Source organism: Stenella coeruleoalba, assembly GCF_951394435.1.
Source record: "Stenella coeruleoalba genome assembly, chromosome: 6".
NCBI lineage: Eukaryota > Metazoa > Chordata > Mammalia > Artiodactyla > Delphinidae > Stenella > Stenella coeruleoalba.
Genome location: NC_137151.1, coordinates 13,889,778 through 13,915,432, shown reverse-complemented (window position 1 = coordinate 13,915,432; position 25,655 = coordinate 13,889,778). Strand labels below are relative to the sequence as shown.

Below are 25,655 nucleotides of genomic sequence, written 5' to 3'. Positions count from 1 at the left end.
GCGAACACAAATCTCGCCCAGCCTTACATGCCAGCCCAGCCCTCCTCTTACCTCCTTGAACTCTTTCACAGTCTTAAAGTACAGCCTCTGTTTTTCTAACAGCTCCAAGTACTGGTCGTTCAACTGGTCTCTTCTCATTTTGTTCTCTTGCTTCTTCTTCTCCATCTGTTGAAACATTTTGGGAAATGGTGATAAGAGGCATGTTCTGACCGAGGGCGGCTGGCAACGTCCAAAAGGCAACTATTACTAACATTTTCATGGATTTCCTTCCAGTAGTTTCCTTCTATGCATCATTTTTGAGGTTGGTTTATTTATTTGCATAATATTGCACAGAGACACTATAATTTTTCAGCAATTCTCCTATCACTGGGCATTAACTGTTTCCTTTATAGTAAGCCCCCTATATACGAACCTTCAAGTTGTGAACTTTCAAAGATGAGAACGTGCACTTGCGTGTCCAATCACGTAAGTTAGTTCACGCGTCCGGCGTACACTGTCATGTGCGTGCATCCTCTACAAGTGGCTGTGCTTTTGTGTACTTTACTGTACAGTACTGTATAGAGTACAGTATCTTTATTTCAAGCCCAGGATGTCCGGAAGCAAGCGTAAAAGCAGCAGTGATGTAGCTGGTACTGTACTGTACTTTTCAAGGTACTGTACTCTAAGATTAAAAATGTTTTCTTTATTTTTTTGTGTTTGTTTTTTACGTATTATTTGTGTGAAAAGTATTATAAACCTATTACAGTACAGTACTGTATAACTGATTGCGTTAGTTGGGTACCTAGGCCGACTCTGTTGGACTTAAGAACAAATTGGACTTACGAATGTGCTCTCGGAACGGAATTCGTTCGTAGGGGACTTCCTGTCATGAGTTGTTGTGTGTGTGAATATAAACGATTTCACAAGAAACAGGTAGGCAGTGCCCTCTTTATTCAGCAACTCTTCCATGGACACCCAGTCTATTACTTGCACTCACTGCTTGTCTGTTCCGTGCACACCCTTCACCTGCCAGTTCCGGGGAAACCTGAGCTCTGGGGTACACACGCTCCCCTGCCACCTCTATCTGAGCAGGACCCATCATGCCACCTAGATACGGAAGGCTGTGATTTTGTTTCTTTTAAATAAACACAACAAAAGACATCCATCCAAATGAGCACTGCTCTGCACAGCAGACTTACTCCATTCAAGTGCCAGTCATTATTCAAACCCTACCTGGAACCCTTGTTGAGAACTGCTTTTGGAGTCAACAGAATGAATTCACTTAAAACAAACAGTTCTTGGGTGCCTGCTACAGATCAGGTGCTGTTGTCAGCCACCAGCAGGACAGACACGAGAGGAGAGAGCCCTCCCTGCCCTGGCACCTGACCATGCTTCTGGTGCTCGGCCACCTCGCGGGCGGGACGGGCACAAGGGCTGCCTCCTTCGCTGGCCAGCACTGAGGTGCCTTCGCCATGAAGCCTGGGGGAGGATGGAGAGAATGAAGGGGTCGGGCCCATTTCTCTCCCCAAGAATGCATCCGATAGTCAACAAAGGGGAAGCCAAAGGGGAAAAAACCCCAGTAACTTCCTGTTGTTCTTTACTATGAGCAAAAGCATCTCCCTGAGGACAAGCATGGCAGCTGGAAAGGTCCCCGCACTGAGGTTGGGTTGTTATAGGCCTGTGGTTGGCCAGGCTCTCTGCCCCCCACTTCCCTCACGCCCCAGATCATCAAGAAGGGACTCCACTCCCTCCTGCAAGAGAGCCTGTCCGCCCTGGGTAAGGATCCACGCACGTGGACAGGTGCTGCCTCATCTTTGCCCTCATTTTTGAGGTTGAATAGTCTTGTCACCAGTGACACATTTTTTTCTTTTTTTTGCTCTTTTGACATGATTTTACTGATGTCCTTAATAGTAAGATGAATATTTTGCTACAGGGAAAGGGGGTATGGTGAGCTTTTGCCCGCAGTTCATCTCTGGTGAGATGGGATTACAGGCAGCTTGAATGAGTGGATTTTTAGGACAGGTCCTACAGGCAATCCTTCCTTTCATGTGTTTACACTCTGGTTGCCCTCATCGGACCACTTTGCCCCAGGACTGTGAGAGGAGATGCCCTAAGTCCCCAGAAGGTTTCACTGCCGTGCCCGAGTACCAGGTGTGTGATACGTTTTAAAAACACGACCAAAAGCAAGAGACATTGGAAGCACTAGTTAGGATTTGTCTGGCTATGGTAGTGGGAGGCTGTGGCTGCGTGCCCGGCTTTCAGACCATCAGCAAGTCTTCTTTCCTACCGACAAAGTGTGCCCGTGCAGAGCCACAGAGCGTGGAAATCCCCACGCTGCGCCCCGTCTGGAAGATTCTCTGCAAAGCTATCTCTGGAGCACCCACACCCCTCTTCAGTTCCGCTCTTTTCTCTTCTGACTTCTGAGGCTCAATATCCTCTCACTTCAGCAGAGTTCAGCAATTACTTGCACTTTTTACAGGGGGTTCCTGGAAACTAAAATGCTCTTAAGCTGCTAAGGAATGAATCCCTAACGGTAGAATGTCAGGAACCAAAGAGCCAGTGAGGATGTGTTTCTGGGCAAGAGAGAAGGCCTGCTGGTGAAAGTTTCCTCATCTGTGAAGTGGGGGGAACCCCACTCACTTAAGAGGGCTTTAGGAGGATTAGCACAGTGCTTGCCACATGGCAGGTGTTCCATCCACAGAGCTGTTGCTAAGAGCAGCCTCTGAACGACCAGTGCGGGCAGCCCGTGGAGCTAGCCTGCCCACTGCAGGGTCAGAGGCCTGGTGGGACCCCTTGCAGAGACACTGAAGACGTGTCTTCAGAATTGAGAGCACGTTCCCAGGACAAACAGAAGAGGCCTGCTTTCCCCAGGGCCTTCTCCATCACCAGTGAAACCCTGGCCGCATTACAGAAAGGAAACCATCTGACCTTCATTCGACTTTGCTTAATTCCTTCTACGATCTGTTCCATCTGACGTAAAAACTGGTCCCGGGAAGCAGGGGAGGCCATGGCTCTGAAAGAAAAACCAACAGAGGTATGACCAGCAAACAGGACTCTCAGAAAAGGGGAGGCACCGAGGGCTCAGCCCTGTACCCGGATAATGCCCCAAGAGGCAAGCAGGCATTTGCAAGGCAGGATGGACCCGTGGGGCCCCCGAGATTCCAGGCAGCCCAAGATTCTCAACTCTGAGGAAGGCATGAACATTAGCCTGGTCTTGTAACTGAATAGTAATCTTTTTTTCCCACTCTCCCTATAGTTTTCTTACTAATACATATTTTCTTAAATAAAATAAAACGTGACTAAAATTAACAATTTTTTTTTTTAATTCTGAACGATGGCAGGTTCTGCTTAAGAAATGAATTTCATTTAGTTTTTAAAAATCTGCAGATTTAGAGGCACTGTTCGAGACGGAGAGACATTTTCTGAGATTTTCCTAAAACCAGGCTGGGAAATCTGGTCCTGTTTCCAGGAATAGCAGCTAAAGAAGCGATGCCCTAAAACTTGCCCCTTCACCTCCAGTTCTGCAGAGGAAATGACACCAGAAGGATCAGAGCACACGGATACAAGAATGAGAATTCTTCCAAAGGACAGGCTGAGAGAAAGCAGAATTGGCCACAAAAACACTCAAACCTCAGCTTCTCTCAATGATCAGGGGATAAAGATGAAGGAACCATTTTCAGAAATGTCACAAGGTTGTTAAGTCACTAACTGAATCTGAATATTAAATGGGGCTGTGAGGATTTTTGTTTGGTTTTAGTTAGAAATGAAACTTAAAGTCTACAACTTGTTATCCATTAAGATCTTAGTTGCTGGTCACCTGCCAGGGGACAGCAGAGACCTGTGCTGGAAGGAGAGGAAGCCTGATGGACGGAGAGCCAGCCTGGGGCTGCCCGGATGGCGGGCAGGCCAATGGCCATGCTTGAGGGCTGGTATGATTTGGCTACAGATGGGCCTTGTCATCCAACTTTTGGAGAACATATTTACACCTGAACAAAGTAGTTCAGAGTATGCACATGACTTAAAAGCCAAAATCTACCACAGATTTGAAAAGTATTTAAAAAAATCATATAGATTATTTCATTATTTAAATTTTATTTTATCTTATTTTATTTTTTGGCCACGCCACACGGCTTGTGGGATCTTAGTTCCCCGACCAGGGACTGAAGCTGGGCCCTCGGCAGTGAAAGCACAGGGTCCTAACCACTGGACCGCCAGGGAATTGCCTCGTTATCTAAATTTTAAAGCATCTCTATGTGCTCAAAACCAAAAGTTATTAATCTCATCCTAGCAGGACAAAAGTAATCTATGAAGAAATCATAGTAGTTAGGCATAGTCAAATTATTTGAAAGTTCACCTTTTCCCTAAGCTATTCCTTGGTGTTTTTTAAAATTCACTGTATCGTTAAGTTTTTGCAAGAACTCAAGCTCTGCGTAAACCAAGGCACATCCGCACGTAGCAGCAGGGGTGAAAGCGTAAGTAAGAATCCCACCCTGAGCGCTGGGCCTTGCTCGATCGGGCAGAGGCGAGCCAACAAAAGCGCAGGGCACACAAGCCACCGACGGGAGGAGGGCTGAGAGCACTTACTGTGAGAAGTTCTCATGAACTGAGTTCAGCAGGCTAATCTGGGGAGGAAAGAAGAACAAAAACACAAAGCAAAGGCTGACAGACGCCTGTGCTGACCCCAGCCACCGCAAGCTTGCCACGTGTCTCTGGAGGCTGCTTCTGAGATGAACACACCTTGTTCGCACAGATGCAAGTAACATGAAAAAAAAGAGCAACGTGTTCTCACCTCCAGAGTTCCCCCAGAGCGTCTGTCTACCTTCCCACAGCCATGACCACAGGAATGACGGAACCCAACGCCCAGCTGGGAAGCCTAAGCCAACATTAGGGCTCTTAGGGCTGTACCACAGCCCTTTCGATCTCACCAAACACTGCCCTTTATTTTTTCAGGGCCATCAGCTCAGCAGAGGGTCAGTGGGCGTGGAGGGTGAGAACACCGTGGCCGTTCTACTCCTTCCCACAAAGTCTCTGCCAATGCGGCCAGCTGCCGGGCGGCCCTAAGAGCCTCCACGGGGGTGCGCCCTTCAAGGCCCCTGTGCCCTAGAAACGCCACAGCCCGCACCTAGGACTCTCTACCTGTCCTGGCGACCATCCAGGGCAGGCCTGTGAGTCTGGAGTCTAGAAACCTAGGTCCTCTTTCTGGCTCTGTCACTGACTCGGCTTGTGAGCTCAGGACTGAGCATTTACTGTACTTGGACTCAGGGTCACACTCTGTAAAACGGAGGTGATATTCTTGTCCTTATGGCTCCACAGGCATGTTGAAAGCTAAAATATCACAGGTATAAATAGACCTGAGATAAAATGTACAGTTTATCCAGATGCAAACTTCTAACCGCATTAGTATGGCTTGGAATTTAAATAGCCCCACCCCCCTGCACACTCCTCGTTCTTAAAAGAATGCAACAACTTTAAACACTGCTGACGAAGGAAGGTCAGTGGGCTTCGAGGCTTCCTCAGGAGGGGCTGCCCGTCTTCCCTCACCAGGCAGGAAGAACCCAAGGCCAGGGTGTGCAGCAGAGCTACCCCAGGGCTGACGTAAATCCCCCAAATGCACTCGGCTCATCTACTCGAATGTTTACCAGATGCCTGTTCTGTGCCCATTACTGTGTACGGCCCTGGATACCGAGAAAACAGAACCCAACCCCTCCTCGAGGAGTGCATCTCGGAGGAGAGAGATCGATCTGGTTTGACTGACAATAGGCAGTCAAGGACAGTACTCACTGATGCCTCCATTTGCGTCCAGGTAAAAGACACGTCTGTAATACTCTTCCTAGTAGACTGGTAATTAGTGCAGGTTGCAGGATGATGATAAAAATAGGTTCTGTCACCCTCAAGGGGAGGGGGAGGCAGGAGCTAATACGTATCACCACATGCGAGGGACTTCACAGGCACTGCCTCGGTCTGTCTCCGTCACTGCAGTTCTCTCCGTTTTACAGGTGAGGAAGACAAAACCGCACTAAAACCCAAACCCCTGTGAGTCCAGGGTGCCTGCTGCCGCCACCACACTGTGCTGCCGCTGGGAAGACAGCGCTGCTTTTTCCTGAACACAGCTGCACACCTGCCCCAATCGTCTGCCTTCCATCGAGGGCCCTGACCACCAGGGGATCTGGCCTGAGTCGGAGTAACATGGAGGGGCCGCCCCGGTCACCCCTTCCACTCCCGCTTTCGTTCTCACAGTTCTTTTAGTTCACGCCTGTCTGCCGCGGATGATTAAACCGCCATTTCCCCCTGTCAACCCTGACAGCCCCCCCCCCCATTTCCTTTAGCTGGCTCTTTCCTTCCCCTAAAACTCACACTAAAGTCTCAGCAGCTGCAGGCCCTCCTCCGTTTGCACCTCTCGAGCTTCCAGGATGTTTCTTTTTATGACGTCGTCGCTCACGAGGCGCCACACAACTGCTGCCCACCCTGCACCGTGGGCACTTTCTGACCCTGTAGTCGGTGCTGGGCACACGGCAGGTGCTCTTCCCACTTCAGCCAAAGGCATCCCGACAGCAGGTTCGCGCAAACTTCCCGGGCGGACAGCACTGGTAGCTGCTCACCTGATTATGTTTCTTCTTTCTACAAAGGCTCTTACCTCTTTTTCCAAATAAACCTTCTTGTCATCCAGGGTGTTATATAAAGTGAAAAACTGCTTGGTTTCTTTGTGCACTGCTGAAACTGCAAATGCAAAGAAATCAGCAGGTGAGTGAGAAAATGTATCAAAACAATCCTGGGTATCCTCTCCCCGCGGAGGCGCTGCAGGACTCGGACCTGCCAGTGCCGTCTGTGCGGAAGCCCCACGGGGCACAAAGGCCGGTGTAGGGCTGCCGCAGGCCAACGGCATGTGCGTGGCAGCTGTGACGGGCCCGCCGACACGAGGAGCCAGCGGAAGCTCCCTGTCGGCGTGAGGGACGCGGGTTTCTCCGAAGTCCTCCAGGTGAGGGGTCCCAGGAGGAAGGCAGAGGGATGAAGCAGCCCCATGCCAGCTCTTCCTGTCTGTGTGGCTCCCTCCCTTCCCACGCTCCTCAGGGGCAGGAGCCACAGCCGGCTCGCTTTTGTAAATCCCGTGCTTAGGGAGAAAGATTTAACTTAAGGCAGAAACTATTTTCTGCTGAGAAACTGCGTTGACACCTGCCGCTGATCATCTGAGTCAAACGTGAGGACCGCATAGAACGTCAGGGTGGTGAGGTAAGACGTGAAAGGAAGCGTGCGTCTGGACGCATGTTCTGAGCAGGGACAGTGCTCCGGCTTGAACCAGGAAGGAGGGTTGAGACGCCAACGTCTCAAGGGAAAATCTGGGGTATATTCTGAAAGAAGACTTGGAGTTTTCCAAGTGGGAACTGTAGGGCACTGGCCTCCTGGGCCTGGGACCAGCTCACAGGGGTGAGGGGCACAGGGACTGCAGGGGGGCCAGCTGGCCCAGACGAGGCAGGAGTTAGGATTCTGAAGACTGTCCATCCAGTTAGGGAGAGCTATTAAATATCAAGGCTTTTAAAGCAAGAGTGTAAAATGATCAAATTTTGTGTGAGAAAGATCCCTCAGGCAGGAGTGCAGACAAGGGGTTAGACTCTGGGCAGTGATGAGAAGGTGGCTACAGCAGAGAAGACAGGGGGGTCTAACTTGGCTTGACAGCGATCCCAGTGGCCGAGGGGAAAGACGGAGGGGGAGGCAAATTCAGTCTTATATGTGTTGAGTTTGAGGTACCCGGGACACAAGCAAGAGTGGGAGCCTAAGGAAGGGGTGATGGTCCAGGATCTGTTTACAGAGGATGTGAGCTGGGCCTTGAAGGATTTTGTCTAACAGAATGAAGAAGGGGTCCCAGGCACAGGTTAACAGGAGTCAAGGCCTAGGATGTCAAAGTGCATGGTGTAGTCAGAGGCAGCGTGTGCACTGAGGAGGGCAGAGTGGGGACTGCGGGCAGGAATCGGGACCTTCAGGCAGGCCACCTAGACTGGGGAGGGTCCTGGGCAGAATAAGGAGAGAGGCTTTCTTCAGTGGGTCTAGGAAGCGCCTGAGGATTTGTCACTGGAGAGAAGTGATATGACTGGATGGGTGGATGACAGACTCAGAAGGGGCTGCAGACCAGCTAAGGCTCACTGGGCTGAGCTATGATGCCAGGGAGAACAGATACGGCAGCTGCGCTGGGAAGAGAAAGGCAATGACAGCTCTGAGTGTCACTCTGAGCCTGACGAGATGTGCTCACTGATTTAGGCTGAGGGAGACCCAGTCCTGCATCCCTGGGTGAACGTGATGCTGTTAAAGCCAAGGACCACACGAGCAAGAAGGTCTGCAGAGGAGAAGAACAATGAGCGAAGGCTGATCTAGAGATGCCGGGGTCGCGAGGTTCCCTGTGACGCTGGAAAGTGGAGCGCGATGACTGACAGGGATGAGGGTGGGCTAGAGGCATCACTCTAAGGGCTCAATCAGCTTAAGCTATCTGTCCAGGGAGAGGGCAGTCAGAGCTCCATGGTGTTTCTCTTGGGCTTCTGGGCTATGTGAAGTGAGTGGGCCTGACGATGAGCTGGGGGCCTTCCCAGGCGTGGCTTTCATGGACGGTGCCACCACGCTGAAGTGGGACAGAACCCCGCGCCTCCTGCGCCCCCACCCCCCACCGCCGCAGAGTCAGCCTCGGGAGCTTGTGTGTGGTCGATGCACCTACTCTGGCGGTAGAGTTCGATAAATCTCTTCTGATACTGTATTAGCTCGGCTCTGCTGGGCACTTCGTCAATCCTGCGATGCAAAATTGCTATTTCTCGGTTTCTTCGAGCCTAGATGCAAAAGGGGAGGGGGAGACAACACTGTTTGGTGAAAGGCCTTATGTGTCCTCTGGGGAGGCAAAACACTGCCGCCACCCACCCTGTGCCCACACCCACCCTGGAAGGCAGGCACCCGACGCGGCTGCGGCCTGAGGTGCGCGTCTCAGACCCTGACTCCCCCGGCAACACAGGGCGAAGGCGTCAAAATAATGGATCGGAGGGAGGATTCTGAACAGGAGGGCATGTGTGGATGGTGCCCCTGGCCAGCCCACCAGGCCCCCAAGGACTCCAGAGCAGCTGATTCCCAGCGTCAGGCAGGGACCAGGAAACAGAAGTGCTTCCCAGATGACAAGGGATGCTGCCCTGCTGCCTCCATGCACATCCCAAATCCCTTAGCGTGTTTGAAAAGCTCCTACAGTTTCCTCCTAAAGGAGCTTTCTGGCACTTTCCCCCTCCTGTGAAACGAACTGGGCTCTTCTAGCCGAACTGCTCCAGGTGCATCTGGGGAGGCAGGGCTGTGCGTGGCGCAGGGGAGACCTCGGGCTCCGAGGTGGGCGGCTTCCCCGAGGGGCAGCGCTGAAGAGGGCCACCCAGCTCCCACCACAGGTTCACGGTCTCAGCGCTGCCCTTCTGCTGTGCCTCTCTGTCCTCCCCCTCTCTGGCCCACTTTATCACAGTGGCAGACGGGGACCTCTAATTCATTAGGACGCAAAAACCCCTCCAGGCGCAAAACCCACTATCAACTGTCGTGATCAAACCAAAATAGTGCCTGCTGCTCTGGCTCTTGTTCCTATACTTTCTCAGGAATCTAAAGATAAAATCATTCACTCTTTTCACTGTATCTTTAACCTCTCCTTTTCTACTGGCTTCTTCTCATCGGCATTTAAATATGTTCAAGTCCCTCATCCTTAGAAAGGCCCTTCCTTAAACCCTGATCATCTTTCAGCTTTCATCTTTCTCCTCCCTTTAATAGCACAACTTCCCAAAAGCAACGTACCCCAGTGCCTCTGACCCCTCCGCTCCCCTCGGTCACCCTTCAACCCACTGCCGCGGGCTGCTCCCAACACCCACTGGCACCGCTCTCGCCAAGGTCACCACAGACCTTCTCTCTGCACCTATGGAGATTCTCAGCTTCCAGCTTTCCTGACTTCTGGCAACACTGACCCTTTTCTCCCCTGAGCTCTCAGTTCAGCTGCCACGAGACCTTGGGCTCCTGTCTTCCTTGGGCCTCCGGCTGCCTGCTTGGTCTCAACCCTCATCGGTGGAATCCTTCTTTCCCTCTTCTCAGCCTGTATTTTCACATCCTAGGTTACCACCTATACAGCGCTGACCCCCAGATCTCCATCCCAGACTATTCCTACTGGGGTGAGTACTCCAACCTTTAAAAGCCCTAAACAGGTCTCATTAACACTTCTATTCACGCTCCCATCCCCTTCAGCCCTATCCTTTCTCCTTCAGGCTTTTGCTCAATGAATAACACAAGGATGCACACTATTGCCCAAGTCAGAGATTCCCCCACCATCCTCGACTCCACTTTTCCTCTAACCCATCCCCAGTTCCATGGATGAAGCTGCTCAGCCTCTCACCTGCCGGTTTATTTCTGTCCATTTTCCCTGACCCAGCCCTGGCTCAGGCTTCCGCAGGCTTAGGGTTCTCCTGCACCTTCCCTCTAGCCAGCATGTGTGACTGACCCCCAGGTCTCCAGCCTGTAGTATGCAATTCGCATAGAAGCCCCCTTGTACTTTGATGCATATGGACATATCCTGGTTCTCAAACAGCCAGCCGGCTCCCAGAAGATACAGCATCCCATTTACTATTCCTGGGATCTAATGCAACACTGAATACACAGGAAGCACACAGTCAAAAAGTTTCCAAGTATGCAGCTGTCCTGTCCTGATTTTACTTAATTCTGTGTCTCTTTAAGATTGGTACAGTGTCCTTGCATCAGGACAAATTTGACTCCCCGGAATTTAGCCCAACAACTCAGCAAAATAAGCACGGGCCAGAGAAAGGAGAAAGAGGGTCCCATTGGCCCCTGCGGCCCCTTGGCCGCTCCCCCCCAGAACCTCGCCTTCCTTTCCCAGAGAACAGAGAGAAGGCCCGGGCCAAAGTGCAACACAAGTTAACGCTTGGCTTTTGAATGTGCATGAGCCAGAATCCGGCAATGTAAAAGATTCTATAACGTAATTTTGATCTATGTGAATTTAGAGCCAACTTTAAAACTCCCCATATTTGATGGCCTTCTCACAAACCCCTAAGGTTATCAACTAAGACAGCTAAAGTGGGCACTTAATTTAGGGGAAAGGTACTAGACAAGAACACAATATTTTTAAATCTACCTTATCCTCCCCCTGCCACATTTTTTTAAACAGCTATGAGATATAATTCACAGGCCATACATTTCACCCAAAGTATACAATTCAATGGTTTTTAGTATACTGACAGAGTCGTATGACCATCACCACTACCTAAAATTGCGGAACTTTTTCATCACCCCAAAAGAAACCCGTACCAATCAGCAGTCACTCCCATGTCTCCCCACCCCTTACCCCCACCATTAGGCAGCATTAATGCACTTTCTGTCTCTACAGGTTTGCCTCTTCTGGACATTTTAACAATTTTTTGTAGTTTGCAGAGTACAAGTTTTACAATTCTTTTGTTAAATATATTCCTATATTTATTCTGTTCTACTGTAAATAAAATTTTCTTAATTAAAAAAAAAAAAGTACTGGACAAGAACATTAGACCTCTAACCTTCGCTCCGGCACTTACCAGCTGCTTGTACTTCACAGATGTGAGTCAATTTCTTCACACAGAAGATGAGGCTAATAGCTACTTTCTACCCATCTCAAATCAAACGAGACGATGGTGAAACAACATACCAATGTGAGGTGTTATAACCAACATGGTCCGCTGAGTTACACTCCAGATAGGAGAGCGAACAGCAGCTTTCCCGAGCCTCCCCAGCTCTTAGATGCTGAGGCTTTCTACCTCTGTTATAGGCACGCAAGCCTAGTTAGAGGCATTTACTGGCTCTTGTTTTCACTCACCTGTAGTAAACGGATCTTGTAAAGCTTCTCTTTCTCCATATTGTACCGTCTGTCTAGGTCTTCCTGAAATTGGAAAGAAACACAATTATCTGGGAAGAGGAAATTTTCATGTTTTGATGAAATCTTTTGAAGTTGGACAGTTTTTATATATCTCCCTCATCCTGAGGCTCCAAATTCCTTTTTTCAAATGGCCGAGTTCAGGGTTGGGTCCTAAGTCCTGGGAGACCCTTGACACTCTTTCACATCACTTTATGACAACTCTTCCTTCTTCCGGGACCCAGGCTGCATCCAGGGCTCTTAAGTGAAGTATCCCTCAAGTCCACGTGCCCTTTCCTCCCGCACCAAAAAAGATCCACGAGGAGGAGAAGACAACTGTGACTTAAAGAGCCTGTCATTCTATGTCTCTGTGTTTGGAGGTGATGATGGCTTGCTTCCTACGTTTCTGTTTAGACCTGCACTATCCAATACGATAGCCACCAGCCACAAGCGGCTATTTAAATTTACGGTAACTAAAACTTAAAAATATTCAGTTTCTCAACTTCCCTAGCCACGTTTCAAGTGTTCAGTAGCCACATGCAGCTAGTGGCTACCACACTGGACAGCAGAGACAGAGAACATTTCCACCACTGCAGAAAGGCCCTTTGGAGGGAGTTGAATTAAAAGAGAGAAACTAGCCCCTCGCTGAACCCAATGGGGTAAAAGACATGGCTGGATGGTTTGCTGAACTGGGGAAAGCTACGGTAGTGTCAGAGGTGCTCCTTCCCCACTGTGTGTACACACACACACACACACACACACACACAAACACACACAACCAGCTCCTCCATGGGGCTCAGCTGCAGGAAAACCTCAACAGCCTTCACCATGGGAGTCCCGAAGCTCACTCTCTAGGAGCCTCTGAGGGCACGAAGGGAAGAGAAACCCTAAAGGAGGAGAATGTTAGAGGCTTTCCTGTTTCTCTCTTCCTTCTCTTCTTCCTTTTCTATTCCTTTCTCCTAGAAGCACCTGTTTAACTCAGAACAGGGGTCCGCAAACTACAGCCCAGCAGCTAAATCCCACAGCCCTTGGGTCAATTTCGCCTCTGTGCCTAGTTTTGTAAATAAAGTTTTACTGGAATGTAGCCATGTCCTTTCACTTATCTATAGACTACCACGACCACGGTGGAGCTGGCCCACAAAGGTGACAATATTTACTACTCAGCCCTTTACAGGCTGCTGACCCTGGAACGCAGTCCCCCCAGAGAGAGCTCTCTCCCTGTGCACTGCTCGCCCCTCGGAGCCTGGGCTGTGACGGGCATGTGTGGACCACACAGGCCTGTCCCCTTCCCGGCTCAGATGCCAGGGTGGGGACGGCATGCCTTGTGCCGGGTGCCGGCCGTCAGGGCCGTCCCCGGGAGGTCCTGCTCCACCCACGGGGCGGATGCACGAGATGGAGCCACGCCGAGAGCCCGAAGACAAGGAGGTGGCCGCAGACAGGACGGAAAGACATGTGAGAAGCTGCCACACCCGCAGAGGACAGCGCGGTCCTGGGAATGAGCAGGTACTTACGTTGTGCGTCATGGCAGGGGTTAGGGCACCGTGCTGCTCTCCCCCGGAGAGGGTCTGCAATAAGGAAAAGTAAAAAAAAAAAAGAAAAAAAATGCTTCTGAGGAAAGGGATGGGACAGAAGAGCTGAGGGTCCAGCTGTGGGGGGGGGGGGGGGGGATGGGCAGACCACGTCTGAACAGGGCGCAGCCTGCACACGAGCCCCAGATTTTAAATTCTTCTTAAATACCTGTCAGCCACACGCTAACAAGCGAAACTCTGTCTTTGAATGTGAGTCAATCCCTCTAACAAGGTGTGACTGCTAAGAAGAGAAATGCCATCCTGAAAGTCTGCGATTTGTGCAAACCCAGAGGCTGCTGAGCTCATGTGAGCCTCCGAGCTCAAGGTCTTAGAAACAACTGGAAAGGCTGGATGTGGGTGGGTGGTCCCAGGACACCACCCACTGCACGGCCACACTCTGCTATCCCCGTGCCAGTCTTCACGGCTGTGGCTGGAGTGACACAACCCATCATGACAAGGAGGTGGCACCTCTGAGGCCCATCTCCCCGCAGCCCTGGTGGAAAGCATCTGGACTCATGCTGGCTGCCTGGACAAGTCCCCTCCCCTCTCTGAGCCCCAAGTTCCCCATTTCCCCAAGGGAGAGGGTGCAGTCGATGGGGTCCAAAGCCACACCCAGCTCTCACATCTTAAGCACAGGGAGCCTCAGCAAATAAGCCTTGAATAGAGTGTGAGAAGGGACGAACCACAGCGATCCCTACAATCTAATTTGGTGAGAGAAACAGACTTATTTTTCTGTCCTTGTCCACACTAGCTCCTTGGAAGGTCAAGGCGTCTGTTCCGAGAGCCAGTGGGCCGTGTTCCTGAGCCCGGGATGCTCCCGGGCTGCCAGAGCTCTGACCTCACATCCCGTGCTGCTCTCTGCTGCCTTCCTGTGTCCCCGGGCAGGAGTGCAGGGGTGAAATGAGCAAACTGGCACAGAATTTACAGGCAAATGGGACGAGTGGGAACAGAGATCAGGGGGCTCCTGCAAACACCCTGTCCCTAACAGAGGGGGCAGCCGGGCTTGTGACCCGTTAATTCTTATCTGGAGTTGCTGCTAGCCACACCTATGGGTGCTTTAACCCATAGAAGGAAGACAAAGGACAGGGACAAATATTGAAGAAAACTATTTGAGAAATGTGTGTTCAGAGGACCAGGCTGAGGGAAGTCTGGTCTTTTTCGGCACCAGACTCTTCGCTGTTGAGTCCTCTAGAAATCCTTTCACGGTGGAAGTCACACAGCCCCAGCAGACTGGAGCAGTTCTCCACAGCCCGTACCTTTTCATCTCTGCCTGGAGCCCTCTCAGCCTTCAGGTTTTCAATTTCCTGCTGCAGCCGGGCCATCTCCTCCTTTAAAAGTAACATGAACATTTGTAAGATTTGGACAGGCTAGTCATCGGAGGCAATTATTTACCTTGATCTAGAGTCTTTTTTTCACTTTTCGTGAGTTTACGTGGAGTCAGAAAGTCCATTAGGCAGTAGCTCCCCAGATCCCTCCCTGATTTTCAGCCTGGGAAGGTTAACTCAGGAGGATACAGGCAGCTGTACCTCAGTCAGAAGGGGCCTTTCTTCCTAAAGGGCAGGCGAGGCTCGCAGTAACCCCTGGGACACGGAATGAACGAGTGGCTTAGAGCCCAGTCCAAGCCTCCTTCTTGGTGCCGACCCTTCTCCACCTTTCCTGGGACCTTGCCGCCCGGAGCCCTGCCTCACCAAGGCACTCCTCCCCTGCCACCCGGCCCTGCGCAAGTCAGACCAGCTTCCGGATGGCTCTGGCGCTACCGGACCACGAGGTCTCACGTGGCAGAACACGCGACACACCGACACGCCAGGTTTTCAGGGCGGCCCTGGTCTCCTAAGATGCTATGCCTTTCGCACTTTGTAAGACTTTTCTTTTCAGTACATTTGGAAATTAGAAAACATCGTTTGTTAGACTGTGCTCTCGGTCTGGGGGTCTGGCACACCTGAGTCACTTGCGGTGTCCTCAGAGGGCACCTACCATGGTCCTCTACTCCTCTCACACACTGCCACGTACCCGCCTGGTGAGCCTGTTTTTCCGACCGCACCTGGACAGGACCCTCAGCAGCGCAAGAGAGGGAAAGCAGGAGGTTTTACAAGAACCTTGTTTAACGTCTGCCGACACCAAGCCACACTTACTCGACAATGTGCTTTAAACTCCTGTTCCTGACTTTTCAGATTTTCATTCATGGCTACGAGGGCTCTCAAGCTCTGCAGGATGCTGAAAAGAAAAGACCAAAAAATGACTGACTTGAAACAAACTATGATGATTTTATGAATCACGGGGAAAACCGAGACCCCAGATAAAAAGGGATTTCTTTCTTAATTTCCTTGTCTCTCCCAAGAGTGTCTAATGGGCTTCCCACAAATGGTTATGACTACCCTTTAAATGACATTATTATTCATTTATAAGCTGAGTCCCTCAGGCCACATCCAAACAAACACTACAGAATTCAGCATTAAAATGTCAGCTGCAGAAACAACAAGGAGTTTCAAGATTACTGTTTATTTTTAATGATACTGATTACTTAACAGACTCAGAGCACAGACAGTATCGTAATTTTAATTCCTATTTTTCATTTCCCTTCTGAAAGGAAACGAGTTTTAAGGTCATTAAAAGCACTAATTTGAAATTTAAAATGTCAAGAATCTAATAGTACTTTGCTCCACTTCATGAAAAGAGGGTTTCTAATCATAAAGCCAAGTAATCTGTAGGTACTTCTTGGCTAAAAATGTCCACCAAACCCAGAACTGCTCAACCTGTGCCTGAAGCATGTATTACTTCATGATTTCACTCGAGTGAGTGACACTTGGGAGATTTCACCACCCACACAGTTTGGTGCTAAAACGGTCAAATGTGAGTGATTATATTTAATTTAAATGGTCTAAATACAATTAATTGAAAAATAAAACAAAACACAAAAACCCAGCAGCTGTGTCTTGGTCAAAAAAGACGGTACCTTCACTCCCAAAGGACAGGGCTAAAATGTGTGCTGTTACAACCCGGTAACCATGGTTGACTCTAAGGGAGGGGGGCAAGGGCGGGAGGAGACTTTTCGGCACACGTCCTTTTGAACCTTGAATGTATGACTTAGTTTTTAAAAACAGAAAAACAAAACACAAAATGAGCTGTTCCTGACCCCAGGGGGAACTGGGGGGCGGGGAAGAGGAGGCTAACTCAGAACCCCCTGGGCAACAGGCACGGCCCAGATCAGCGGTGAAGTAACTGAGCGGCACGGGGCCAGCAGCAATGACCCCCAGCTCCTCAGCCCGGTGCTCAAACCACCAGAGAGCTTCACGGAGAGAATAAGCACATGCTGAACCCTCTTACCTTGGGTCAGCTTTGGCTTCTACCTTCTCAAGGGCGGCCTGTTCCTTGTCCAGTTTCTCACCGTAATTCTTGAGCTGCGGGAGACAAGGAGGCACGTTGTGGGGACAGGAGATGTCCTCTCCTTCCCGGCTCACACCTGCACCCCTTTCCTGACAGCCCACTGGATTTGGCTGTATGTTGAGAAAACAGGTGGACGAGAGGAAGACGATGGGGGTGGAGGGACAGCATGGAGAAGTCAAAACCAGACCCTTCTTGACACATTCTGTTGGTAAATGAGACCTTAAAGGCAATACCTTTAAATCACAGCAGCAAATGGGTGGAAAGTCAAAAGTAATGCTGACAGCAGGTATCTTTCAGTAGGAAGAGGTAAGTAACAACAGTGGCTGTGAGAGACAGACCTGGGTTTCAATTTCAGGATACCACTATTATGGCTGCTTGACAGGGGCAGGGTTAAATCTCCCATCTTGAAAAATTCCACTTTCTCTTTCTGAGTCAGACAGTTGGGGGATTTTAAAGAAGAAATTTTAAAGAAATTCAGATTTTAATTTTTAAGGTGTGCAGATCTATCCCACAATAGAATACTAAGCTACTATTAAAAAAAGAAAGAATAAACAGCTCTTTTATGATGATCTCTAACATCTACTGTTGGTTGAAGAAAACAACATATAAAACCATGATTCCAATGTGCTTCCAATGTGTGTAAAGGAATGTACACGTCGGATGTACACAGGTATAAAAGAACCTACATGTTATTTGTATATGCATGAAAATTTTCTGAAAAGATTCACAAGAAACTGGTTACCCTCTGGAGAGAGTAGCTGTTTGCTTGGGTTACCGGCGGAGCACGCTTCATACTTCTTGAATTTTGAACCATGTGAATGGGTTACCCAATAAAAAAAAAAACAAGTTAAAGAAGTTCTACGAGTTCCAGCTGAAAATGGAAGACCAAACACAAGCTGCAGCGAGCTCCTCTTGCCTCAAGTCCAGGCGATTCTGCTGGATCACAGGAGGTGGGTACCTCGGGGACAAGGAAGATGACAGCAGACAGGAAGGGCCTGTGGAGGACTGCCGTGTGGACCCAGAGGACGCAGGAAGGCCTGGGGTGCAGGGCTGGGGTCTGTATCAGGACGAGCCAGCGGGCTACGCAGTGAAGCCTGGCTCCCTTAACCCAAGGGCTGGCGCGTGGGTCCCAGAGGCAGGGCAGCCCCCAGAGAGCTGGCAACACTCGGCAGCAGAGACAGTGCCCCAGCCCCGAACATCAGGTACCACTGGCTGATCCCACCAAATAGTGGGACCCACCCTTCCAGAATAGTCACTGCACCAAATGGACACAGAACCCATACAGTTGGTCACAGAAAATTTCAGAATCAACAGTAAGCACGCCATGAAGAATTATCAAACGTTTGAAGAAAGATATAACCATAAAAAATGTTTCAATTCAACAAATGAATTCTGATCTGAAGGAAGAGTTTACAGATCAAGAAAAACTTCAGACACAGTTAATGCCCTCAGAGAGGCAGGAGAGGATACTGCATATTAAAAACAGAATTAACCTCTCACGTACAAAATCAAAGCTGTGATTGCTGAAATTGAAAGCGCACAGGCTAGAACCTGGGGGCCTCCGCTAACGCAGGGGCCTGCGGCAGCCCCCATCCCCTGGCCACACGTCAGGGCTCCCATCTGTCCTCTACCTTCCGTGCTCTGCTTCACTTTTCCTAAGTTTACTGGGAAGGCAGATCTTCCCTGTTTTCTAGTGCTACTAGGTTATCCTGCAAGGCAGGTTTTGCTGAAAAGGTAAAACCTGGGCACACTGGCATGAAAGGGCTCAGAGTGCTCATTCTGCCCAGTCCTTGCCTTGAACAGATGAGAAGACTGAGGCCCAAAGGCAAAGCTCATTACTGATTCAGGTTCACAGTGTTCAGGATTCTGACCAAATCTGTCTTCTCTATAAGCTGTTCAGCACTAGGTTTTGGAGAGCCTCCCGTTTTTCTAGATGGGAATTAGTTTGACTGCCCTCCTGGACAGCAAGCTCGCTAAGAGGTCAGTGGTGCCGGACTGTTAGCAGTGGAATCTGAACGGCCCCTCTGCTTTAGTTTCTCCAGCTGCAGAACAGGGATATCAACAGTGTGTTGCCAGGGTTGTTATGAAGATTCAATGACTAATACAAATGATGTGCCCAGAGCACACCCAGCACACTGTAATGTTAGCTGTTACTATTATGTGAGGACAGGAAGACTATCTCCTACTATTGACTTAACTCATACCTCCCACCTTTCTAGCACATGTACAGGGTTCAAAAAATATTTGATTTAGTGTTTAATACCAAAAGTGACTTGATAACCATTCTGGATTTATATCCTAAGACAGTTAAGTGTTTAGGGAAATTGATATCAAGATGTTTTGCCTTTAATCTCTTCCAGATTGTTATAGAAAGATGGATCCATGACTTGGCAAACTTCAAGCCAGGGACTGTGTAGCATGAAAAGTAGGACAGCTGCAGGGGTTCCACCCCAGGAGTTTGCCATCTAATCCAGAAGGAATGGAGTCACAGAATAGTGTAAAGAAAGCTGATGGGTCCAAATGCAACACAGGCATCTTTAGAAAGAATTTTTAAAACATTCCTCTAATTGTCATCTTGCGTCTGCCCTTTTCAAACATTCTGACAATAACTGAAGCCACCAGTCCAGGTCAGAATTACAAAGCTTTGTCAGGTTTACAGCAAAGCAGTGAACTAAGTGCTGCATACTGCTAGAGAAGTGACAATTTTAAATGGGCAAATTTCATGCGAAATTTAAAAAAAAAAAGAAAGGGACTGCCTTGGCTTCAGAGATGCCTTTGAAGGCCAGTCCCGCTTCCACATGGTCCAGAAAGCACTAGGTGGGGCCCTCGCAGCGAGGCCCTTGTAAAGTACAGCTGTAGCCCGAGCACGAAAATCACAATGGGGAGAGCTCTTCAGACCTGGGTGAGGATTCGCTTTCCGTGGAAAGAGGGACAGAAGTAAAAAGAACTAAATGCCTCGCATGACAGAGCTAGTACCACAAATGTTTGTTTTCCTCGCCTGGCTTCTGAGGCAGTCGCCAGTGGGAGGTAAGTATGCTGTGATGCTGATGGAGGACCGCACGGTCGCCATCTGGGTCAGGACACGGACCACAGGGTCAAACAGACCCACAGTCCCTCTTCCATTCCGCCTAGGAGATCACCGGCAATTGTGAACAACGAATTATACCCTCTGTAGTCGTGTCATCTCACAAAAAGAAACCTCCTCTCTCTCACGGAATCCAGTGTTCTGGAGCAGAGGCCCTTTGCCGTGAATGACCCACCGTGTTCTTCAACGTGGCCGCCCTGCCTGTCAGGCCCACTGTCCTCAGGAAGCTTCCCGGACCCTTGCAGCCCACGGCGACCCCTCCCACCCAGACTCTGATGGTTTAGAACACGGCAGTGTGGGTAAACTGATGGCTCGAGTCATGCGCTACCATGTGATTGTCCTTTGTCCCCAGATGGACCTGAGCCCTGAGAAGGGGATGGTGACCCCTCCACGCGGACTGATGATGCAGGCATCCCATCAGTGGTGCAGGTCAAACGATTACCAACAAGACCCATGGAGGAAGGAAACCTGCTCACCTCTGTCAGTGTTTTCTTTTTTTCCTCATATCTGGCTTGTAGGTCGGTACGACTTGCCTGCAGCTGTAAACGAAAGATAAAAGACATCTGTTCTCATTTGAGCCTCACAATGGCACAGATCTGGGAGGTATCCACATTTCACAGATGAGAAAATGGAAGCTCAGAAAGATTTAAACTAAACAAATATGGACGTTTTTGACTCAATTAGCACCAACTACATGTCAGGTGATATACTAGGTTTTCTGCGTAAATCCTAACAGTGAATCCTTACTACATTCAATGGACGAAGACATTATCCTTATTTAACATAGGAGGAAATAAAGACTCAGAGGGGTTAAGTTACTTTACTAAAGTTTCGTAGCTGATAACTGATAAGGACTGAGTTCAAATTCAGGTCTGACTTCTTTGTATGGCTACAATCACTTCAGTTAACAAACAGAGAGATGGAAGGAGGAGTAAAAGAAGGAGAAGGAATAAAGAACATGGTCCATGTATCCTGTTCACAGGATACAAACTGCATTGCTGCCCTCAAGAATCTAGCATAGAATTTGACTGGATGGCAAACAATGCCAGATAGAAGAAAGGATTCAGGACTTCAACATGAGGAGAAAGAAAATGAACTACCTTTACCGCTCCAAGTTATACAATCGTAAACTTACATCTCAAAAATGTCATTTCCCTTTTCCTTACAAAAAAGGTATATCTTGTGCTGTCTATGAACTTTTAGATATCTGAAAACATTCCATTCAAAGCTCAAAGCGTTTGTACATTTCTACTTTTGAAAAGGGGATGTGGTAGAAAACCACAGTTAGACTCATCAGACACTTTGGTTGTTACCTGTGTACAAATTAACAATGAGAAATTGTATTTTGTATCTCAACGATTATTTCAAAATAACTCAGCCCATTACAAAAAATTATTTATTTATTTATTTATTTATTGGCTGTGCCGTGTGGCTTGTGAGATCTTAGTTCCCCGAACCAGGAATTGAACCCGGGCCCCAGCAGTGAGAGCACGGAGTCCTAACCATTGGACCACCAGGGAATTCCCAACTCAGCCCATCTTTGAACCTGTAAGCAACCTATTAAGAATTACATCACCTTCAAAAATCATTACTCTTGGGCTTCCCTGGTGGCGCGGTGGTTGGGAGTCCGCCTGCCGATGCAGGGGACACGGGTTCGTGCCCTGGTCTGGGAGGATCCGACATGCCGCAGAGTGGCTGGGCCCGTGAGCCATGGCCGCTAAGCCTGCACGTCTGGAGCCTGTGCTCCGCAATGGGAGAGGCCACAGCAGTGAGAGGCCCGCGTAACGCAAAAAAAAAAAGAAAAAAAAAAAAATCATTACTCTTAAACTGTGCTTCTAGTTACCAGTCTCCACAACTGATGAATTTCCAGGCAGGCCTCTCAGGAAGTCACCTCAAGCAGAGGGCAGGAGAGAGAGAGGAGGGAAGCAGGGGGCTCTGGCTTCTTGCTTTTCAAAGTGTGCCAGCTGTGCAATGAGGACTGTTATTAACCTGTCTGTGTCACTAGTAGATGAGGGCATTTCTGGAGAAAGTTTGTTTTTCTCTTGAAATCCTAATGACTTAACTCTTGAAGCACCAGGAAGAGTTCCTGCTATTTTCGTACCTGCTTCACCCACCTTCCTGCCCCCCTCTCTCCCCTGCACCCACCCACCCATCTGACATTTACCCAAGGCTCTGCTCAGATGAGGTGTGCAGTGGAAGGCAAAGAGCACGGCACAGTCCTTTCTCTCAAGGAGCCGAACCAGTAAACTGGGGATTAAAGTATGAGAAGAGCTGGGCCAGAGACGGGCCCCGGGGAGGCCAAGGAAAGAGTCCGCTTGCTCATCAAGGAAGGAGTCACCGACAAAGACACACGGGCGCTGGATCCTGACAGGGAAGACACCTCTTCTCTTTAACTAATCACAGATCTGCCCAGCTTTTCTCTAACAGGGGCTGTCCCAATAGCTTAGCTAAGTTTTTCTCTTGCTGGAGTCCTCCGTGATTCTCCCATCTCCATCTTCTTCTTCATCATTAACCCCGAGACTTACCCCCCAAACTTCAGCTGCTGGTTAACACTTCTTTCTGGATTCCTCTTTCTTCAACCTCAGGTTTCTTGTCCGCTACCTACTAGCTGCCTTCCTGCTCTCTGCCTCTGGCAGCATATTCCCCTACTGGACCATGTTCTTTATTCCTCCTCCTTCTTTTACTCCTCCTCCCATCTCTCTGTTGGGCTAAGGCTCTCTCCGTGGTTCTCAACACCAAGGCCGCAGGAGAATCCTGGTCACTTTCTACCCTCATGGCCTTGTAGGAGAGGTTCTTGGATTTAAAGAGTTTGGATTTTCTCATATACTATTGGTAGAAGTATCAATTAGTAAAACAATTGGTGAATAATTTGACAGTTTCTAGAAAAACTGAAAATGCATATTTTTTTGATCCAGCAATTCCACTTCTTAAAATCCGTTTTACAGAAATATTTACATATTTGCACAAAGATGACTGTACAAAGACGTGCATGGTAGCATAAGTTTACAACTGGGAAAAAATCCCTGGGGAAAAAAACCTCATAAATAGAGGACAGGTGAAATAAACTACAGTACATATATACTGTGTATATATACTACGTTCTTTCATCAGAAAGAATGAAGTAGATCTATAGGTTCCAGTCTTGGTTCCACTGCTAATAAGCTGTGTGACCACAGGCAAAACTGCTTCACTTCTGTGTCTCAGGTTCTTCATTTGTAAAATGAGGGTAATAATAGTACCTCCTTCACAAGGATGTTGTGTGAACTGAATGAGTTAATTTTTTAATTAATTAATTAATTAATTAATTTTTGGCTACGGTGGACCTTTGTTTCTGTGCATGGGCTTTCTCTAGTTGCGGTGAGAGGGGGCTACTCTTTGTTCCTGTGCACGGGCTTCTCATTGCGGTGGTTTCTCTTGCTGCGGAGCACGGGCTCTAGGCATGCAGCCTTCAGTAGTTGCGGTGCGCGGGCTCAGCAGTTGTGGCCTTAGGGCTCTAGAGCACAGGCTCAGCAGTTGTGGCGCACGGGCTTAGTTGCTCCGCGGCATGTGGGATCTTCCCGGACCAGGGCTCCAACCTGTGTCCCCTGCATTGGCAGGCGGATCCTTAACCACTGTGCCACCAGGGAAGTCCCTGAATGAGTTAATTTTGAAAAGCACTTTGTAATTACTCTAAAAGAAAGTCCTTATTAGACATTACTATTACTGACAGAGATATCTGTGATAAAATAAGTGAAAAACAAACTCAATTTTTATAACCAGACAACCCCCTCTCCCCAGGTGAATGAGCATATGTAAGAGCTTGCAAAGCCTAGGAAACAGCGGGTTGCTCTAGGGAATGGGACTGGTTGAGAGTACAAGGGGATTCCCATTTTTAACTTCATACAGTTCTATACTATTTTGTTTATTTACAGTGAGCTTGTATTATCCCTATAATTTAAATTTAATGAGCTGAAGCATTTAAATTTATAAAGACAGAAAAAAATGATGTATTTGTCTAGAGTATGTCCCCTCATCACTACCTTCAGACCCCTGAGAGCAGAGATCGTAACTTGTTCTTCTTTCACCACCATGGCCTAGTTCAGTGCCCAGCACAGCGGTGCTCAGCTAATCTTTGTGAATTAATAAATGCTCTTCTTGCCCTGTGATCTTCTAGAACAGAGGTTGGCAAATATTCTCTATAAAGGGCCAGACAGTAAATACTTCAGGCTCTGTAGGTCTCAATTCTGCCACTGGAGCTTGAAAACAGCCACGAAACATATGTAAACAAATGAGTGTGCATGTATTCCAAATAAAACTATTTACAGAAACAGGTGGCGGCTGGACTGCCCTAGGGCCTGCGAGTGTCGACCCCTGTTCTAGAATCTCCTTTGACCATTCTGACATGGAGATCTTAACGCCTTCCCCAGTGTCTCTCTTCTTGAAGAATGGTTTTATTTTACTTGAATAAAATTATGAAAAGAAAACACTAACCTCTTCCAGTTGTTTGGTCTTCTGCAGAATCTGCTTGTTCAAGGAAATGACTTTATGATGATGTAGTTGGGAGGTTCCTAATTTTTCTGGACTTTCTTCAGCTGATAGCTCAGACTGCTGTGGGAAACAGATGGAAGACCCAAAGGATTTAATTAGCCCGCCCCAGTGCATTAAGACAGCCCTGTCCCTGCTCAGTCTGGGCAGAACACCACTGGGCAGCCGGTCACAACCAAGCCAGTGGGGCCCCGGGGTCCAGTGCAAACCCAATTCAGAGAAGAAGATTTTGACCCAATGACCAAAAGCCCGATCAAGAGCGTCTACGTTCCTGGCAGAGTGAACAGCATGTGCAGAAGCACAGGGATATATAACTGTGGTTAGGTTGATATCACATAAGCAATAGGTTCTCATCAAAGGGTCTCAAATAGAGGAATAACACGGTCATCTTAGTATCTTCATTAAGACCATTCTGCAGTTATTAAGAATGATGAATTGATTCACTTTCATCAAAGTATTATAAATATATGGTTAAAAAGTTTAACCATTCGGAAGCACTTACAACGAAAAGAAACAGTCTCTCTCTCACCACCTTCTCCCCATCCATGGGCCCATTTCTCAATTCTATTCCTCTGGTATTCACGGAGGATAGATTTGAGAGAGGCGAGAGTTGCTGAGAGAGGCCAGGAGGAAGGTCCTGAAATTGTGTAAATGGTGAGGGGATGGAGAAGAAGGGCTGGACAGGACGTAGAGATTGTCAGGATGGTAAGTGAGCAAGGGAGAGATCTCTGGTTGGAGTGATAAGGTGAACGTCTCAACGTTACCAAGAAACCGTGCAAAGAAGGGGGCAGCTTGGTGCAGATACTGAAAACAAACCCTTGCCTCAAGACCCCAGAGAGGGAAGTCCCAGGAACAAGAAACAAGAAGTTTGACCCTATTCCAATAGGCATCTTTAAAACACTTCTTGGGTGATCACAGAATAGACAGCTTCACTGACCAGCCAATGAACACCCATTATAACCACATTGCCTTCTTTACTGGAAGTACCCCAGTTCCAAGCTAATCTCTGATTTTTAAGCCCAAGCACATCGAAACTGTACGAATATCTGATTTTCCCTGCATGTTTTAACAGTGATCACGGGCTTCAAAGTTTTGGAAGATTTACCTCTGGTGGAAAGAGACAGAAAAGCGAGAAGGAGAAGAAACTGGATGGTACAGTCACCCCTTATCTTGGTTAAGGATTTCCCTGAATAAGTCAGAGGCACTATTAATAGAGGATAAGTTTTTTGCTGCT

The 25,655-nt window shown here is 48.6% G+C and overlaps 1 protein-coding gene across 1 annotated transcript in view; it reads right to left on the bottom strand.

The window, feature by feature from the left end:
• CCDC93 (CCC complex scaffolding subunit CCDC93) overlaps nt 1–25,655 on the bottom strand; it is an 87,717-nt gene that overhangs the window by 5,692 nt on the left and 56,370 nt on the right. The window contains exons 12-23 of the mRNA XM_079923616.1: nt 24,368–24,484; nt 20,374–20,436; nt 16,753–16,826; nt 15,561–15,642; nt 14,685–14,756; nt 13,372–13,425; nt 11,825–11,887; nt 8,678–8,786; nt 6,614–6,696; nt 4,564–4,601; nt 2,908–2,992; nt 52–165 (exon numbers count right to left, since the gene is read on the bottom strand). Coding sequence (XP_079779742.1) covers nt 52–165; nt 2,908–2,992; nt 4,564–4,601; nt 6,614–6,696; nt 8,678–8,786; nt 11,825–11,887; nt 13,372–13,425; nt 14,685–14,756; nt 15,561–15,642; nt 16,753–16,826; nt 20,374–20,436; nt 24,368–24,484 — 954 coding nt within the window. The remainder of the gene's footprint in view (nt 1–51; nt 166–2,907; nt 2,993–4,563; nt 4,602–6,613; nt 6,697–8,677; nt 8,787–11,824; nt 11,888–13,371; nt 13,426–14,684; nt 14,757–15,560; nt 15,643–16,752; nt 16,827–20,373; nt 20,437–24,367; nt 24,485–25,655) is intronic.